Source organism: Cricetulus griseus (assembly GCF_003668045.3).
Source record: "Cricetulus griseus strain 17A/GY chromosome 1 unlocalized genomic scaffold, alternate assembly CriGri-PICRH-1.0 chr1_0, whole genome shotgun sequence".
In the NCBI taxonomy this organism is placed as follows: domain Eukaryota; kingdom Metazoa; phylum Chordata; class Mammalia; order Rodentia; family Cricetidae; genus Cricetulus; species Cricetulus griseus.
The window spans coordinates 133980385-133993636 of record NW_023276806.1 but is presented as its reverse complement, the minus strand read 5'-3'; the positions used below and the strand labels follow the sequence as shown (position 1 = coordinate 133993636).

Here is a 13252-nt window from a genome sequence, read left to right as displayed (position 1 = left end):
AATTATCTTTACTCCTTAATATTTATAATATTTAACATTTCTTCTTCAAGTGGCCCCTGTAACTTATGGTTTAACATAAATGTTAATGATTTCAATATGATCAAAATGGGCCTGGTAAAATTTGCCTACAGGCAAATAGGGATTGGATTCATGACTGATCTGGGCAGGCCCTGTTTACTGAGGGTGGGGAACCCCTTAGCAGGTGGTCCCAGACAGCAGGTGGTCCCAGACAACAGAAGTGTAAAGGCTGAAAAAGCCTTGTGGGGCAAGTCAGTAAATAGCACATCTCCATGGCTTCTGCTCCCATTCCTGTCGCCTTTGAGTTCCTCTTCGAGTTGCTTTTGGTCATGGTGTTTATCAGACCAATAGAAATCCTAAGACACCACTAAAAAACCTGACAGACAGAAACTACAAAACCAAACCAAACACAACTGCTCATCTATATTATAAACTAAACTTGCACCCTGTCATATGAGTTTGTCAAAAGCAGTCTTTGGGAGTAGGCAGACCCCTTGTCTCGGATAGGCATGTCTGTTTTAAGGGTCCTCCAAAACTCCTTGTCATGGGTCAGGCTGCCCTCTGCCTCTGTAACAGTGACAAAGGAAAAAGGCAAACCGCTAAGGGTAGTGATAACATTGCACTTCTGAGAACAACTGAAAGGTAAAGCATTTCCAATAGGGGTTACGATTGTGACCTCTAGCATAAAGATGCCTATTGTAGGAATGGAAACCTGGAAGTTCATCCATCCACAGACATGCTCTGCCCCGTCTGAAAATCTCTCTATAGCCAACTCCATAGGCTGTTTCAGAATGGTTCCTTTCCCTGCTCATTTCTGCTGGACGCCATTATGTTCAATTGATGATGTTACTTACCTGCTTACTTTTGCCTGCTACAGGTCTAACAAATTCATTCACCCTAAATCCAAAGTATCATCACTGCAGATTATTCTGCAGAGAGTAATATCCAGATGTTTCAACAACCTAACTGCCAGGTGGTGGCACACTACCATGTATCACATCCTGAGCTAGGCATGTCTTTCTCAGCTCATTGTCACAGGCCATTGACCTACTTTTTTTTTTTCCCTAGTGTGACATTAGAGGTCTTTGTACTAACTTCTCAGTTATCGACCAGTAAATCTAGGCATTCTTATTTAGGTTTCTGTTGTTTTCTTTTTTGCGGGGAGGGGTTTGAGACAGGGTTTCTCTGTGGCTTTGGAGACTGTCCTGGAACTAGCTCTTGTAGACCAGGCTGGTCTCGAACTCACAGAGATCCGCCTGCCTCTGCCTCCCGAGTGTTGGGATCAAAGGCGTGTGCCACCACCGCCCGGCTGTTGTTTTACTTTCTATTCAGTTTAGTACTGGTATATACCAGAGCTCACAGATGTATGGCTCATAAAATACATACTTTTTGCTTTCATATAAATAAAACTTTACTGTAATATAATTATACCTCTGTGCTAACAATGCCAAGGCTACTTGTATGCCATATCAGCAAAGCTGCAGATCATGTGACCAACAAAACTGAAGGTCTCTATCAATTATCCTAGTAAGAAAAGGTCACTGACCCTTGGCACAGAAAAGGCCTACTGCCAATCTGCTCAGTTTTCACAGCTTTCAGCAGTTTGCTGATCTAGATTTTTTTTCCTCTCTTAAAACCCTCTCATATACTGCTTCCTGATTTCCTTAAATTCATGGCCTCAGCTTTCATTAATTGCTATTACATATATGTGTATACATATATTCCATGTCACTTGTATGTATATTTTCAGGGAAGATTATTTGTCACTGAACAACCATTTGGAGCGCTCTTCTTGTCTAGATTTTTATGTAGATTATTTGATCACTAGTGTTGCAACACATATGTGTCAATAGTGAATTTATCTTCTGTCTTAACCGAAGTGTGTTCAAATTTCACAAATATGTTGTTTACTGCTACTGATTTTGGCTTTATAGGCTTTCTTAAATAAGGAGAATTTTCTTTATCATTAGCAATCTAGGAATCTTTTCATACACAAGTGAGAATATCCATTATTTTATATTCTGGTAAGCTGCCACTTGACAATACAAGATACATTTATGGTGTAGTAAAACATTTAATGTATGTTTCACATTGACTGAGCCTTAGGCTACTTTTGCTAGCATCCTTCCTACACTTACTACTCCTGCACTACTTCCATGCTCCACTAGCATCACACCTTCATTCACCAATATTTAGTACATGAGTATGGTATATTAGGTATTGAGAAATTGGTTTTTATTCTGACATAATACAAATACTTAAGCTATTTTAACAAATCAAAATGATTACGGGAAAAATTGACTTAGACTGAACGTGGTGTACAGCATTGCATCCCAACTAATCGGGAAACTGAGAATGACCTGAGCTCAGGAGTTCAAGGTCAGTTTAGGCAATACCTTGTTTTTTAAAAAGAGAAGGAATGTGAAGAGGAGGCAGCCAGGTGAAGTCAGCAATTTTATATAGAAAAGGCTTCTCAAACTTTAAACTCGTGACATGTAAATGTACAACTCAGCCCATTTTATTACTTCAAAAATTGCTTCAAGATTCAGTAAATATAAAGCAATCTAAACATAATCAAGAAAAACAAAAGCAGTGGTCTTGATTAAACACTAAAGTGAATATTCACAAAAAGTCTAATTTCCAAATCTGTTATGATTCAAGTCACATGCTTTCTTCCTATTAAAACTGTACTTCACCCTAAAGTCTACCCTTGTCTTATGTCCAACTAAGCAGGACATTGAGCAATACACACTTCTAACTCAAGAGAAATTAGAACAATAACAGCAATAGCAACCTTCAGGTAAGATCAAACACGCACCTTCTAACTGAAGGCGCACTGCCTTTGGAAGAAAATTCATAATCAAGTTAGCAAAGTGGCTTGCTTTTACAAATTTGCTATGTCCACACCTAATACATTCATAATTTAATTACAAATCATTATTTGAAATTTTTCAAAATTCAGATCTACAATCTCTCATCAGAGAATGTCAATTCAGAGCTATAGAAAATTAAATTTCCCTCCAACTTATTTGGCATCAACCAAATGTGAGTAGCTCTCATTTATCTCACTTAGCACAAGTATTTGCAGAAGGAACTTTAGTGTGATATAAAGGATCTCTTTAGGCTACAGATACATATATTACTCCTCAGAGATTTGAAGTTTAGGTATTGTAATATAAATACGTTTAAGTGTTTTTGATAATGCAGTGTAGATCTTATCATTTTGAAAAGATTCTCAACTCTTCATTTACCATCAAAAGCAACTCTAACACTGCAGACCCTGTGTCTGCTTAGTCACTTACATTCTAAGGCATTTGTAATAGATACTACTCTCACACCACACTTTCTTTCATAAAAGCAGCATTTTGTTAACAGGTGTACTTCAAAAACATCACAAAAATACTTCAAGAAAATGCAACAAAATGCTTAAGGATGTGACTACATTAGACAACACAACATTTATTTATACAATCACTTATTCCAAAAGTGATTTCACCTTGAAGGTTTTAAATTTGTACCATATTAACCTAAGTGTAAACGTAGAAAACTTCCCCAAGAATAAAGTATAAAAATAAAGGATATATGTACTCTAATTTCGGACTTCAGTATCTAGATCCACATCTCGACATCATGCAAGAAACCACAAGAGGAGCACTTACTTAGGAGCAGAAGGACCCCTTGGCCACGTTCCATCTTCATTTTTTTGTTCTATCACTAACACCTGCAAACACGACACAATAAAGGGTGTTTGTCCACAGCTATGAAGTCAGACAGCTTTAGGAGATAAGCTGATAAGGAACTAAAGTACCTGATTATTTAAGGACACAACAGACAAAAATGGTCTGAAATAAAACCCAGTATTGACAGTGAAGAAAAAAAAAGGAAAAAAATCAGTTCCTATAACTAAGAAAGTTATAAGTTGTTTCAGTTTAAAGTATGCTTTAAAATTGTATTTACACTTGTAACAGGATTGTGCAGTTAACATATTCTATCAAGTGGCTCTATCATGATTTAACTATTACGCAAATATTGAGAAACAGTGGCAAAAAATTCCAAACTATAGATAGATTACTTATAATTTGTTTAGGGCTTTGAAGTTAGTATTCATTTACATTATTTTTGTGAATTCTGAAATCTATTTTAGAAACAGTTTTTTATTACATTTATGTATTTATTTGTACTGTGTATGGGTGCCTATATGTGTAGGCACCCATTATATATAGGCATGCATGTGCCTTGAAGCACACATGGAGATGAGAGGACAATTTGTGGGAGTCATTTCTCTCCCTCTACAGTGTGCATGGACCTCAGTCAGACTTGGCAGCAAGTGACTTTATTCACTTATTCATCTCGCTAGTCTTAAATTATGAAATCTTTTAGTATATAACTGACAGTCACACTTACAAGAATCTCATAGTCAAATTACAATAGCTCTAGTTCTTTGCTGTAGCATGTTTCAGATAGACAAAAATCAGCTAGGTCAATAAAAGTCCATGCCAAGACAAAGCTATACTTTTTTAACATATCCCCAACTCCTTCCTTCTATGTTCCAGATCAATGGAAAGGCCTTTCTTCTAGTTTCTGTTAAGGATGAGTCATGTAAGGAAGAAAAACTTAATTTAAAAATACTTATTAAATAAATCTGTGATATCACTAATAAGAAATTAAAAATCTAAATTTGCATGGTGAAACTACAATGCAAAACAACACAAACTGAACATAACACACCACAAATGAATACATCCTATATATTTAGTTCACTAACTTCTCTGTAGTTTCAATTCTGCATGCCACTCTATACCCTCATGGCAATACTCCTTGGAGGAATGTAATTAATATTGAAATACTCATTCAAAAAAAAAAATTCATTGAGCTTGTTGAAAGAGCATTCATGTTAGACACTAAAGCTGCCTTTGACTAATGTATTCACATTCAGAAAAGCTACTTGATGTGTCTCTCTATTTCAGAGAGCTAACTGCACCAAGCACCCACCAGTTCAACCATTATGCTAATTTTCTAATTATCATCTCAATATGAAAGTATATATTTTCAAATCTTTATTAAGTAGAATTTATTGAGTGATTCATAGCTTAAAAGAGTTTCTTTACTACAACTTGCAACTATATGATGTACATAAACTATATCTGCATATACACAAATATTATGGTCTTTTGGAGGAGTTAAATCAGTTTAAAACAAGGAATTTCAGCTATAAAAACCCTCAAAGTTATGCACTATCATTTAGCAATAACATTTCAATATTTAATAGCATTTTTATTTAAATTCTGTATTTTACAGCCACAGGTAGTATTAATAAGCCACAAGAAGTAATAAAATCCACTCCTTTAAATAATTTTCTTTACTCAGATTATTTTCTGAGCAATGCTTTGCTTATTGTTAAAATTTAGGAAAAATTCAAAATTTAAATTATACACATCAAAGGGAGACATGGAAAATTGACCAGTATGGAGAGGTAAACGTTTTCGTACTGCATTTCTCTTACTTTTAAAAAAATCTGTTTATTTTTAAGTAACATACAGCTTTGTGTCTACGTACTGGTACATGCACAAGAGTCCAGAACCTGCAGAGGTCAGAAGAGGCACTGAATCCTCTGGAACTGGAGTTACAGGTGGCTGTGAGCCACCCACGTGGGTGCCAAGAACCAACTCAGGTCCTCTGCAAGAGCAGCAGGAGCTCTTAAGCACTGAGCCACCTCTCCAGTTCTGTTCTCACTTACTTCCCAACCAGGGCACTTTAGCCGACAGTAAAGGTGGGGTGGGCAGGAGGTGGCTCAGTGACTAAGAGTGCTCGCTGTGCTTCATAAGCATATCGGAAGGCAGGCCACAGCTACATATGCTACATATGCCTATGACCCCAGCACTTTCGGGGGAGGGGGCGTTGGGATGAGAAAAGTGGATGTTGGGAAATTCAAACAGTGAGCTTCGGGTGCAGTGAGAAGCCCTATCAAGGGAATAAGTTATATACAGAGATGCTGACACTGATCTTCTCTGGTCTCTGTACACACATAACTCACACAATTTTTTATTTGAAAACTTTATAATGTATATTCTTTGAAACACACCTCCTTCCAAATGAACAAATCCTCACAAATATTTAATCTTAATTCTCTCAATCAAGTCTAATCTTCAATTTGACAAATGTGTACCATCAAGAACATCAAATTCTTTAACTTTCAAAGACAACATTTTCTATATGTCTGGGGAAAATAACATCCATTTCTTAATGCCACTAAAATATTGAATGAATTAACCCTATATAGTTTCAAATTATGTTCCTATTGCAAGTACCAGTAGATGGCAATCAGGGCAGAGGTCTGTCTCTAGTGGAAAATGAAGGGGGCTCAATAGCTGTAAAGGAGATTAATTATGTCTCATTTGATCCTCAACTGAGCAACTTTCCTACTGTGTATAGTGAATTTTGTAGTTTCTCTTAAGAATGGCTAAAATAAGTTTGAAGATCACTGCTTCAAAGTTTTTGAGATTCTGGAAGGAATTATTATATGGCTAATGTCACCACTTCTTCCTTTCTTTAAAAGATTTTAATTGGAGCCAGGAAATGGTGGTGCACGCCTTTAATCCCAGCACTTGAGGGGCAGAGGCAGGCAGATCTTTGTGAGTTGGAGGCCAGACGGGTCTATAAAGTGAGTTCCAGGACAGCTAGAGCTGTAACACGGAGAAACCCTGTCTTGAAAAACAAAACAAAACAAAAAACCAAACAACAACAACAACCAAAGAAAAGATTTGAATTGTATGAGTACAGGTGAGCTTGTGTGCGCGCATCCACATGCAGCCAGAGGCCAACCTCAGGAGCCATTCTTTTCAGTAGCGAGTCGCCTTGCTCTTTGAGGCAGGAGTCTCACTGGAACCTGGGCTTCCAATTACACAAGGCGGGCTCAACTACAAGCCCCAGGATTTGCCAGTCTCCATCACTCTAGTGCTAGAGTTACAAGTATGCTGGTGATCTAACTCAGATCCTTAAGCTTGCATAGCAAGCATTCAGCACACTGGACTAGTTCTAGCTCACCAAGTTGTCATTGATAGCCTAGTATAATACTTGACATATAGCAAAAATTTACTAACAGTTTATCTCAATTTCTGAGTATTTTTTAAATAACTGTATTGATGTTAGCAATAATTTTCAAATAAACTGGCACAGCAAAAATCATCTGCGTATTGAACCACCAGTCATGTGAGGTACTACTAATTAAAAAAACAAACTCTATCCATGAACCTTAGCCTCAGTATATTTTTCAGATACTAATAAATAATACAGAAATTAGGGGAGAGATTCTTCTTAAAGATCGATCAGTGGATATTGAGAAAAACAAGCACAGGTGAAGAGATGCTATGGCTTTGGGCTGAAATTTGAAGGGCAAATTTATGTGATTTGATGCATCTATATAATAGGATGAAATGGCTAATAGGAAACTGAATGGTTAAAACAATTCTTCTTACTGGATAGATGCAGGAAAATGGGAAGAAGAGTACATCAGGCAGACGAACAATGCATTCAAAAGCACGCTGCAGGAGTACTATGGCAACCAAAAGACAAGGATAGTCTAAGATAGACAACTAGACAAAAGACTAAACCATGACCACACACTGGTTAGGGGTCTGGATTTCATAACCCTTATGGAGTCAGGAAAGGTTTATGAGAGGCAAGAACCAGATTTACATTTTAGCATGAACATTCTAGTAAAGTAAGACTATGCAAGAAACTGGAGGTAGCAGGACGTGTTGATGATAAAAGACAAGGGCTGGGAAAGGAACAGCAATTCACTGAAGAGATGGCTACAAGGTAGAGTCAGTTGCTAATTGTAATTAAACTCTTATTTCTCACTATATATAATGTTTTTAGACTATACCAAAAGGGAAGATCTAATGTGACGGACAGGGCCAACAGGGATGGGCAAACCAAGGTTCCCTTAGCCTACAGCTCTGCTAAAACCAGTTTTATTATAATGCAGCTATACCTACTTCTTTGTGCATGACCTATGGCTGCTTTTATACTGCTACAATGGGAGTCACAGTCTACAACGGCCAGTGGAGACAAAACCACTATTTGATTTTTTATAGGAAGTCTGCTAATTTATCTTACAACATTAGCTGTTTTCATTGAAAACATCCCTAAGAAACAGAGTGTTTCCAAGCTCAACAAAGAAACAAGAAATTACAATTATTGATCAGCAAGGAGAGAGAAGAGTTAGAAAGAGGCCGCCAGAGACAGACCCATCATGTACTACACAATATTCGGTAAGTTTTTTAATACAAAAAGCTGCATTTAAAATAAACATTACTGTTGGACTGGAGAGATGGCTCAGCAGTAAGAACATTTGTTGTTCATGCAAAGGACCTATGTTCAGTTCCCAGCACCCAAGTTAGGTGGTTTACAACCACCTGTAACTCCAGTTCCATTTCCTAGCGATCCAACTCTCTCTTCTGGTCTCCACAAGCACCAGGCATGTACATGGTACAGACATACTTGCAGGTACTCACACACATAAAATAAAAAATGAATTTATTTTAAAAGAAATTATTGCTAAAAATACCTGTCCTTGATATAAGCCAGCATCCTGAATGGTGCTATCTGGTTTATTCAGCGGCTCAAATGTATTACTCATATACTTGTTCCACAATCTAGTCTCCTTTTCATCTGGAATACTGAAGATTTTTCTTATTTCTTTTTCAATTGTATCTAAGATTTAAAAAGGGAAGATATGTAAATATAATACATTAAAAAACAGGTATATTAGTTATAAAGAACTAAATGCTTACCAGACTAAACATTATAAATTCATAAAAATAAGGGTAAAATAGCAAAAACAGATAAACAAATACATAATTTTAAAAAGCTTTGTCTTTCAACACTGATGGATGATTACTTGAGGAATTAAAGACTGCAAAAGAAAGGAGTTAGAAACTAAAGGATAAAAAGACACCAACAATGGAAAATATTTGTATTCACAATGCCATCAGTTTAAGAATATCTTACATTGAAGAATGAGAACACATTCCCAAGATATGCTACAGGATTATGTGTAGGATGGCAAAAACAAACCCAAACATTCCATTTTATTTTTCTTACAGGTTTCTTTTTATAAAATTATAAAATAAAGACAATTGTTACATTTATCTAGTGTTTATTTATTTATTTGTGTGTGCATGCATGGGCATTGGCACCAGAGGTCAGCCTAAATGAACTTGTTCTCTTTCTCCACCACGTGTGCTCCAGTGATGGAACTCAGATTGTCAGGTGTGGCTGCAACCTTACCTGCTGAGCCATCTCACCATCCTAACACAACCACAGTTTTTACTTGAACAACTATAAGAGGAGGCAATTAACTATCAAGACAGGAAGACCGTGAAGGTGGCTTTGAGGGTAAGGAAGAAAAGTTTAACTTTATGTATAATTAGACACAAATAAAGAGAAAGGTGGCTGAAACTGGAATTAAGAGTGTTCAGCTGAACACTAATAAAATATTTTAAGTCAGGAAAATAGATTAAATAAATAAATGAATAAATAAGTAAGAGGAGGCCCAAGGGCTAAGCATGGAGATACCAATATTTTCAGATCAAGGATATGGTGGTGTTTCTAGACAAGTAGTGTACTATGTTCAATTCTGCTGGTGGATTAAGAAAATGGGAGACTTTTAAATTATCACTCAACTTGGCAATGAGGAACTCATCAGAGACAGAGAGGCGGGGAGAGGGTTTTAGCACTGGCGCAATATTGTCAATGAGCCCAGGAGAATCAATAAAGTAGAGGCCAGAAAACAATGTGTGTTAACTGAGATGGCAAGTATAAGCTAAAAATAATGGCTGTCATTCCTTTCAATTCTCCTTAGCCTGCTGTCCTGCCTATTTACAGTAACCTATTCTAAAAACAAACAAATGGAACAAATAAAAAACCAACAAGATAATGAAGGTAAAAGACAATTATAGGAACCAGTATCTGGAATTGTGTATATGACATTAATCAATGGAAATTAATTTCAAGGAACTAAGCATTTATTTTTCCACATATCACTCTGACCCTATTACTTCATGAAGTAAACAAACATTTTTTAAAATACATATAAAAGAAAACTGTGAAAAACATTTCTGGTAGGAATATTTAGTTAAGACTGTCAACCAAGTTTATTAATTTTTATTAAGAAAGCATTTTTTAGAAGGCTTAGAACAAATATGTCCTTAGTGGTTATCCTCAAATATGTGAAGTTGAATTTTATCTTACTGGAGCACACTCAGTGCCCAGTTAACAGCAGTTTAGAGTCACACAGTCAAGGGCAAGTATCTTACCCCTAATACTCTACACTATTGAAAACTATCTGTTATTTTACTACCATGTGGGTAGTGGGAGCTGAAAACAGAATGTTTCATTAATTTAGCAAAATACAAAAATGGGGTTTAATTTCCTAACTCTGGGCAGACAATTTAATAGTTTTTAAAAAATCAGTTTCAATCAAGTTTTTTGTTTGTTTGTTTTTTAAAGACCAAAGGGATTAACACACTGTAATACGAATAATAAAAACCAAGAGACAGATATTGGGGTTCAAGGTAAAGATCAGAGAAGCAAAACAGCCAGCTAGTATACCTCTACCTCAGACCAAAATGGGTGATCCTGTCTTCATGAATCCTCAGTGTTACTGCACTGCTCTCCACCAAGTCTCAGACTGCAATCCTCTGAGTTCCTGTCTCCTCCTGCCTTATATTCCTCTCTCTGCCCAGCCCATATCACTCTTGTCTCTACCTCCATAGTGCTGGGATTAAAGGCATGTCATCTCAAGTGCCAGATCATCTTTGTGTGAGCTGTTTCTCTTTAGACTGGATCAATTTCATGTAGCTCAGTGTGGCCTTTAACTAACAGAGATCCGCTTGCCTCTGTCTGTGAGTCCTGGGATTAAAGGTGTGCGTCATCATGCCTGGCCTCTATGGCTGTGGCTAGCTTTGTATTTTGATCTCCAGTGGATTTATTAGATCATAAACAATATATCACCACAACACACACACCCATCTTTTGCTTGTTATCCTAATTCCAAGTAGTTTGAAGAACATCCATTAACAGTAAGAAATTTCAAGTTACCAAAAATTAAGTTCACTAACAATATTAAGACATATTCACCGGGCGGTGGTGGCGCACGCCTTTAATCCCAGAACTCGGGAGGCAGAGGCAGGTGGATCTCTGTGAGTTCGAGACCAACCTGGTCTACAAGAGCTAGTTCCAGGACAGCCTCCAAAGCCAAGAGAAACCCTGTCTCAAAAAACCAAAAAAAAAAAAAAAAAAGAGAGAGACATATATATTCAATGTCTGTACCCTTAAAAAGTAGTATTAGGATACTTAAAGTATATGGGTTAAAATCTATGTCAGATCAAACTTGCTGAAATAGATATTCTGTTAAATAATTAAGTTACATTTATCACCTATAAATTTTTATATAGTATTTAATATAAAAACTTCCTAATGGTTGTTTTCAATGCAGAAATTAAAATAAGGTCCTGATTTCCTGAGATTTCTAAGTGAAATCTATAAAAAGGTTTTTGATGGACTCATATTTCTATAATATTTCTGTTAAAATGAAAATTTATAACTTGCTAGAGATTTATGATTATAATTATATTAAGATGCAGTTATTTATATCCCAATTAGCTATTGATCTCTAGTGGTGATATTCAGGTTTCTGGGAGAGAAGTTTCCAACAGCCTTACCCAACCATGATATGCCCTTGAGTGTAATAGCATAAGAACATCATGCAGCTGTGGGTAACCAATAGCTATCATATTTAAAACCTGATTGTTAAAGGAAACTCATGCTTAGTGCTGTAAACCTGGCCAAAAACAAACCTGTGGTAGAAGAGGTCACCGACCCTACGTGATGATTTATTATTACTATTTTGCTAAACTGGTCGGGCTACCTTCTAAATACTTATCCCTATATCCATGGCTACAGTGCAGCTATCACCCCTTATTTACTTCCAATCAGTGCTCTTAGTGACTAGCTCAAATCAGGAGCTCTTACACAGTGCAGAACCTCACAATTTGCTAATCTCTTTGGCATGTTAAGTTTGTTTGTATTTTCCAATAAGATCACTGTTACTACTATCTTTTAAATACTTTATTTGAATATGTGTTTTTATCTGTTAACACTGCATTATAATGAAGGTATCAGAGGACAGGCTAATGGGGGTGAATATGTCATTGTATGAACATTTCATAATTAAACCTATTAGCATGTATAATAATATGTACTAATTAATGTGTTCAATTCATTGTCAAGATTTATACAAGACTATAGTGAAGCTGAGACTATGTTTTTCAAGCTTACTCATTAACAAACCCCCTCAATATGCTATAAAAACACCAGGCCCTCTGTCTTAGCTACTTACCTGGATGAAGGAAATACTAATTGACTTTTTTCCCTCCACACTTGACCAAGTTTTATTTAAACATGCTTCATTTAAAGGTCTACTTAAATTTATATTTTGCTGTTATAAAAAGGGCATGCAAATTTTCAAGTACTAAAAATTGATTTTCTTAAAAGTGGCACAATCATGAAACTCATTTAATAAACATAGTGAGAAACAAGTCAGTCACCTATAAGCTACGACACATGCATGGAAGCTGGGATTCCCCAATGTCTATGAATATAGCTCTGAACAGATTAGCACCACAGCACACTACAACCAAGAATCACAACTAAGTATCTAAAAACAGGACAGGATTTGGGACAGGATCTTACATTACCTATTGTGTCAGCTTTGCTAAATCTCCGAGTTACAACATTGTTCATGTTTCCATTTTCACAGAGCTTCAATTCTGTGAGATATACTTCTACTTTGCAGTGCTTTACAAACATACCCTGTTCTACCACCTTAAACAAAAACAAAACAAAAAAAAATTAGTATGAATTCTATCAATGTAGTTGTTTCTCATAGTAATACATGTCTTTAACAAAGCTTCAGAAAAACTAGATACCCAGTGAAATATAATTAGCTACTATAAACAACTTAAAGCATTAACAGTTTAAAAAGGCATTATAATTTGTTAATATTCTGGTATGCCATAAACAATTTACCTGAGTTTAATTAAAATGACTGTACACTGATTTTCTCTGTACAATTTCACATACAGCTCTGAATAAACATACAGACAAATGCCTACCTTTTTAACAGTACTCTGACACAGAGAACTTAAAAAGCTTTGTGTAATTCTATATA

The 13252-nt window shown here is 36.1% G+C and overlaps 1 protein-coding gene across 8 annotated transcripts in view; it reads right to left on the bottom strand.

Moving 5' to 3' along the window:
• Usp15 (ubiquitin specific peptidase 15) overlaps positions 1-13252 on the bottom strand; it is an 87124-nt gene that overhangs the window by 47592 nt on the left and 26280 nt on the right. For 5 of the 8 annotated variants that reach the window (XM_027392281.2, XM_027392282.2, XM_027392283.2 and 2 more), the window contains exons 4-6: positions 12780-12906; positions 8588-8733; positions 3678-3739 (exon numbers count right to left, since the gene is read on the bottom strand). In XM_027392281.2, coding sequence (XP_027248082.1) covers positions 3678-3739; positions 8588-8733; positions 12780-12906 — 335 coding nt within the window. Of the gene's footprint in view, positions 1-3677; positions 3740-8587; positions 8734-12779; positions 12907-13252 lie in introns of those variants that run through there. The other 3 variants (XR_004771600.1, XR_004771601.1, XM_035450537.1) reach the window with 1 other exon arrangement.